Genomic DNA, 7497 nt, shown 5'->3' with positions numbered 1-7497 from the left:
CGTCTACTAGTTTTCAGCACATATACCATTCACCAGCGATCCAAACAAAGAGTGACTTTCTTCCTTGATTACTTCAATGATATAATATTCTTGGACGACTGCTTACTCTCGATGTCTTCTTTCTAATGATGCTACCTCTGACAGTAAATAAAGGATGGTCAGCACCCCCTGCTTCCAGGAGACTTCATCTCTCTTGCCATCCCCATGAGCAGGTGTTCTGTTTCCTTTGTTAATTGTTTCGATAGTCAATGCAAACATCAATTGTCGCACAACTACTATGAGTTTTTATCTATGATTTTCTTAATGCATATTTTTCCTTAATTCCTATTTTTCTTAAATTTAGTCTAAATAGACTAATGATAGAAAATAACAAAAGTTGATAAAATTTTAATTTATCTTCTCAACATAACAGCAATTCACCTAACTTCAGGACGTGTTTTTTTTTTTACTCTTTTTTTACTTTCATTTTAATTTTAATTCAATCTGTTGAAAAATATAAAGATGGTTGAAGGTGTGGTAAAAAAGGAACAAAAAATAGTTAAAAACTTTATTTGCCATCATTTCGTCCTACTCTGCAGGGCTAAAAAAAGTTACAGAACAAATACAAAGATATTGAAAATGTAGAATAAAAAAGACACAAAAAAGTAAAATAAGGTAGGGTTAAAAATTATGAGAAACATAAGTGAAAAAATGAACAAAAAGAAATCAAAATGAGATGTACAATAATGACCATATATATAAATAAAAAGAAATAACATAGACTATTAGATTAAAAATGAGCAGGAGATACATAACACATAACAATTTTATTATTATTTTTTTTAATATTGTGAACTTTTACTCCACATTGTTTCAATTAAATTATTTTGTCATCACTATAATAATTATCAACATAGATAAAATATTATCCCTGTCAATACAAAAATAAAACACATATTTTTATATTTGAATATATTTTTCTTGTATTTCACTGATATGTAACCATCATCTCCTCGCCACATCTGTTTCGTTGTCATTCACTCACTGTTTTTAAACAGATAGTTGGTTCTGATTTGTTCTATAATTATTTATTACTATTTTTTCTTTCCTAATCTTTATTTGTTCTTATTTTACTTCCTTAATTTTTCATCACTTTGTGTGTGAAAAATTTTTGTTTTTATTTATCTGATATCTACTTTTTTTTTAACGTGTTATTGTATCTCTTATTGTTTATTTTAAATCTAATAGTCTAGGTTATTTCTTTTATATCTTATTTTTATTTCTTTTTGTTCATTTTCATATAATTTTTTCAATTATATTTACATAATTTTTAATCCTACCTTAGTTTGCTTTTTGTATCTTTTTATCCTAGTTGTTTTGTAAATTTTTTAGCCCTGATGAAATCCTGCAGAGTGGGGCGAAATGTCGGCAAATAAATAATTTTTAACTATTTTTTATTTCCTTTTGACCACATCCCTGACCATCTTCATATTTTCGAAAATACAGTCAATCATTTATATTTATAATATTAAAAAAAAAAAAGATATTTAGTTTGATTACTTTATTCTATGAGTGAATAAATAACTGTCTGTAGCCTGTGAGTAAGTTTCAGTTGGACTGATAGTGTAAGGGTATTTGCTATTTGTCAGTCTGGCTTTTGAATGACGATTGATGAATTGATGATCTGATTGATGAATTGATGATTGATTTGATAAAACTGAATTTTAATCTTAAATGATCTTTTACATATTTAAAAATACCTTGTAACTACAAATTCTTCTTTTCCACTATCATTTGTATGAATGTTCTCAATCCTCTTACATTGTAGTAAATATATGTACAAATTATTTCTACCCACCATCACAAGTATTCCAAAAATAAAGTGCATTTATAGAGCGTGTAGATTCTATAATATCACACTGACTAAATGCACGTGATGGACAAGAAGAGAAGAATACTATATGTGATAAATAAATTTATGTACAACTTTATATCAATATTTTATTAAAATAAAATACAGTTATACGGTAATAAATACAATTTAAAGAATTATTTCATACTTAAAACTTCTTGTAAGTTCTTTATATGGAAGCACAATGGAGTTTAAAAGAATAACTTCTGATGGTACTTTCACGCTGCAGCCTGAAAACAAAATGTGAAATTAGTTCATTTATATCTATATCTGAAGTGAAACATCTTTACTGATGTTCTAAAACTTGGGAGTAAATTGATTTTGTGATGCAACGAGAAACAGAAACAATAATATAAATATATAAAATATTAATAGAAAAAACAAATAAATATTGGCAGAAAATATTAGTTCCATAATAATTAGAATTGAACAGTTATTTCCTAAGTCAATTCTAGCAGGAAAACGTTTATATTGTGATAGAAGGATCTTACTGTAGGATAACAATGTCGGCAGTGCTGGCCTGATTGAGTGACTTCTGTAGTCTCATAATCTCCTATTACAATACAAAAATTTTCCTGCTAGAATTGACTTAGCAAATGACTGTTCTATTCTAATTATTATAGAATTATAGAACTAATATTTTCTGCCTAAAGGTATAAGAGAGAACATATGAACATTATTAATAAAATTTCAATAATTATTTCATTTCCGTAGTCCCAAGAGTACCACAAGCTTTTATGTAATAATATGTAACTATATAATCATATATTATATATTTAATATTATGGAATGTTTTACTCTCTTTCCTCAAGCCACAAACATCAAGAATCACCATTGAAGATAGTAGCGGTTAGCATGCTAAACTTTACAATTAATTCTAATGTGCTTTTTTATGCCTCAAACTATGATAAAATCAGTTTTAAGTGTCCTGGTACCCTCCAATCCCACATCACCACCCTTGAAGAATGGTGCCAAAACTGGAGGATTAAAATAAATTCCAATAAATCCCACCAAATCACATTTACCCTTCTACGTAAACCCATGACCTCTTCCCCTACAATATCCTTTATTAATACCCCACTTATTCCTGTCGAACAGATCCGTTACTTAGGACTACATCTCGACAAACGACTGACATGGAATCCTCATACAAGACTAAAAAGACAAGAAACTGCACATCGATTCCGACTATTGCAACATTTACTAGACAAACGGTCTAAATTGCCAATCCATTACAAAAGACTGATCTGCATGACTATTATAAGGCCTATCTGGACATACGGAGTTGAGCTTTGGGGCACCACTAAACCATCAAATTCCTCCAGAATCCAATCCTTACAGTCCAAAATCCTTCGTAAAATCCTTAATGCTCCTTACTTTGTCACAAATCAAGTCATCCATCAGGACCTCAATATTCCATATGTTGCCGATTTGGCCAGAACCAGATACCGTTCCTTCCATAATAAACTTCTCAACCACCCAAATCCACTTGTTTCTAACCTGGCTTCTCCTTCATTACCTAATAATCCTCCTAGGTGTCTGAAAAGAAGATGGCCTCGAGATCTTCTCCTCTAGAAATGTTATTGGAGTTCTATCAGTGGGTAGATTCTCCACATGTTTTTATCATGTCACTATGTCACCTACAGCAAATTTACTTATTGTATATATGTATATACAGTTGTAAATAACAATAAATATATTATTAAAAAAAAAAAAGTGTCCTGGTTGTCTGGAAAATCTGCTATGAGAAAGGGTCAATAATTTTTAAGTATATTAATATAAAATCCTCATATCTGGTTAATATTTCGTTTTATTAATTTAAACATTGTGAGCATCGAGCTTATTTTAAGATCTGAGGATAAGAAAGCCATTTAATTATTATTTATGCTGTTAACAAATAATAAATAATATTAAATGGAAGATGGTCTGGGTGAGGTTAAATAAAAACTCAAATAGTGATTAAACTATTTATATTGAATTGAGCCAACATTTCGTCCCACGTTGCAGGGCTTCATCAGGGCTAACACAGATACAAACACTTAAATGATGTAAACATAAGCAAAAAAATTAATTATTAAAAATGTAAGTATACTTAATTAATTATTTTATTATTAATGTTTCCATTATATAATTTTCGTACCTATATACCCCTATTTATTTTCTATATTGTCTTTCTTTATCATTTATATTTATTGTATTCATTCTTTAAACTTTATTTTTTCTGTATTTTCTATCCGTGCACGTTTATAATTTTTTTTTAAATATATAATTTCTTCCCCACTATTATGTATATTAAGATCTATTGTTTACCTAATTTTAATATTGTCTTCAATTTTCTATACTGTTAACTGCTAATCCCCACTCCTCACAATACATCCAGTCAAGATGGTTCACTCTGGCTCTGAATTTTGTCTAAAAGGTACTTTTTCTGTCTTATTCATTTTCTTCCTTTTTTCTAGATTTTATTCTTATCCCCCTTTTTCTATCTCTTAGTTTGTACTTTCTTTTAAATTTCTTCTTTTTCTTTTTTTTTATGATTTCCGTTTTTTTTTATTGCCTATAACCTTTTATTATTCTTATTTAATTTTTATGTTTCATTCTATAGCCTTTTAATTTTTCATTAACTTTTTTACTTAGGTTACGATGTAAACTTTATTATGATATAATTATAATGTTAAATTTTTTAATAATTAATTTACTTTTTTTACTTATGCCTACATCATTTAAGTGTTTGGATCTTTTTTAGCCCTGATGAAGCCCTGCAATGTAGGACGAAATGTTGACTCAATATAGTTTAATCATTATCCACTAATATACCAACTATCCATTTATTATGGAATAAATCAGCAATCAGCAATCTTTCAATAAATAATATTGTTGATTAGAGAATGATATTAATTTTAAGATCATTTGCAATTAAAAGTATTTATAGATTGGTGATTGACCGTGTGTATCAATAAATGGAATTTGATCCGGGTGCGGTCAAATAAAACTAAAATAGTAAATTGGTTTACTATTTTTATTTGAGCCAACGTTTTGCTCCAGGTTGCAGGGCTAAAAAAGATAAAAACACTTAACATAAGTACAAAAAAAAATTTGTTATTTGTTATTTTCCCTTATTCCTCTTATTGTTATTTTCCACTTAAATTTATTTTATTTTTTCGTACTTATTTTAAGTGTTTGTATCTCTTTTAGCCCTGCAACGTGGGGCGAAACATTGGCTCAAATAAAAATAGTACACCAATTTACTATTTTAGTTTTATTTGACTGCACCCGGACCAAATTCCATTTATTTATATGTATATTTAAATGAAATAGTGACATACATAGATTAATTTGACTAATTATATTAGACCCGGACATAATAGGCTGGAAAAATGTTTAATAGTTGGATGTGAGGCTGTAAATTTATAGTTAAGATTCATGATGATGACCAGGTTGGCCGAAGTGATCAATAAAGTGTAGGGACTTAATTGGATATAATTTTGTTAATCGAATAACAAAAATAATATTTAAAAAAAAAAACGTCAGTTGTCTAAATTTTCCAATAACATTTGTGATATATCCAATAAGTAAAAAATAAAATTCTATCAATACCTAGTATAGTTATAGAAGGATTGAGTCTTCCATCTTTGTTGAAGAGCGGTAAGTTGTCCATCTTTGCGAATGGCTTGTTAGGATTTGGATCACATGGAGTTCCTTCCACTCGTGCCCAACTTCCAATCTTCACATGACGACCTGTGTTAATCAACATTACTTCATAATAAAATTTAATTTGAATTAATCTTTAAAAAATTCTTTATAATTTAAATACTCGAGAGTACAAAAGAAAAAATACCTAATATTTCTTTAACTCATATATTAAATACAAAATAAAATATTATAAAGCATATAATGTCAAGTATAATATATTGTAATAATTTAAAAAATATTAAAAATTAAAATAAAAAGAATCTTTATCGTTTTATAAACTTTCTTCAAATATAAGAGATAACTTGGGTTCTAATTTAAGAACTTTAAAATCAAATAGATAATATAATTAATTTTATTATATAAAAAGAAGACTCTTAATCTCAGGGCGTATTGTTGCTAGGCAATCAGAAACAGGCATTTACAATAATTACAATTTATCAACTTAATAACTCTTTATACATGAATCTATTTTTACGTATACAAAACTAACCAAGCTCTATTATCTTCTTTTCGTTGATTCCTGGTGTCTTCTTTTTTCTTTTGTTCTGGCGTCCAAAATGGCTTCCTTCTTGACAGAAATTGATGAGGACCTCTTCATACTGTCCCTTTATAGGGACGTCATACTGGACCTTTCTCTTCCCTGTCCAGCAAACAACTGTTCCCTCCAAAACAAAACCTGCCTTGAGGTTACATGTAAACATCGATTGTCGCACAACAGTTAGGGATTTTTCCAAATGATTTATTTTCTGAATATTATTCATTTGCACTATTCCTTGATTTCTATTTTTCCTTTAATTTACTGTATTTTCAATTATGATGGGAAGAGTTAAAATAGTTTTTTATGATATTTGAATCTGCTCAACATGGCCTTGATTCAACATACCGCCATCTTGGTTTTTTGTATCACAAAGTTATTATAAACAATGAAACTTGGTTAGCTTGCTTTTTGGATAAACAAAACAAATGAATATTAAAATGATACATAAAATAAAACATATTAAAAACCATTTATACATCAAAATATTACACAAAAAGAGCATATTACAATATAGATGATATCATATCAAGTGTTATGTATAGAACATATCATATCAAGTGTAATATACAGATCATAGCACATCAAGTATAATATATAGATCATATCATATCAAGTGTAATATGCAGATCATATAATTTTTGTTAATTTTTTTCAAATGAGCCAAATTTAAGATATTTTTTTGAAAATTTGACATTTAAACCCTATTAATTTATTTTAATGAGAATAAAACCTATCTGATATTAAAGATCGCATAGTTTCTCATTGATTCACCAAGTATAATCAAAATTGTTAGAGCTGTTAGAAATTTTTTAATACTGCAATACTTTCCCTTACTATATATTACATTTATAGGTAAGTGAAAGTAATAAAATCATAAAAAAATTAAACATTAAATACGACAATATTTATTCCATTAATACAAATAATATTAAACAACAAGCTAATATTAACAATATAAAAAATACAGCAATGAGATATTAAGGCAATATATTATATAATAATTAATATGCAGACAAATCTAAAAAAAAAAATTGTTATTATTGTTAACATTAAACTTTAATGTGTTTTTCTTTTCCTTTCAAAATTCCAAATAGTCCTAACTGAAGATGTGATATTGCTAATGAAAAATATAAAATGTTCAATTGACTTATATTATACTGCAACCATATTTCAAACAAAATTTTCAGAAATACCAATTCGGAATTGGAAAATACCAGGGCATTCAAAAAGTCCTGTCGTTTTTCGTTTGTTCGTTGTTTATTTTGATTCTAGAGTGTTTGCTAATTAATTCCGTTCAATACAACTTTTATCCATGTAAACACAAATGTTTATACTTTATGAATAGGAGGCTAAGGAGGATTAATTTAATGCAGTC

The 7497-nt window shown here is 27.7% G+C and overlaps 1 protein-coding gene across 1 annotated transcript in view; it reads right to left on the bottom strand.

Moving 5' to 3' along the window:
• Nucleotides 1-1963: 1963 nt before the first annotated feature.
• The window catches only part of Gmppa (GDP-mannose pyrophosphorylase A), a 15122-nt gene continuing 9588 nt past the window's right edge, over nucleotides 1964-7497 (bottom strand). The window contains exons 8-9 of the mRNA XM_014427790.3: nucleotides 5489-5629; nucleotides 1964-2121 (exon numbers count right to left, since the gene is read on the bottom strand). Of these exons, the coding sequence (XP_014283276.1) occupies nucleotides 2021-2121; nucleotides 5489-5629 (242 nt within the window). The 3' untranslated portion in view covers nucleotides 1964-2020. The remainder of the gene's footprint in view (nucleotides 2122-5488; nucleotides 5630-7497) is intronic.

Source organism: Halyomorpha halys, unplaced genomic scaffold, assembly GCF_000696795.3.
Source record: "Halyomorpha halys isolate HHAL.00 unplaced genomic scaffold, Hhal_1.1 Scaffold3.1, whole genome shotgun sequence".
Taxonomy (NCBI): Eukaryota; Metazoa; Arthropoda; class Insecta; order Hemiptera; family Pentatomidae; genus Halyomorpha; species Halyomorpha halys.
This window is presented reverse-complemented; position numbering and strand designations above follow the sequence as displayed.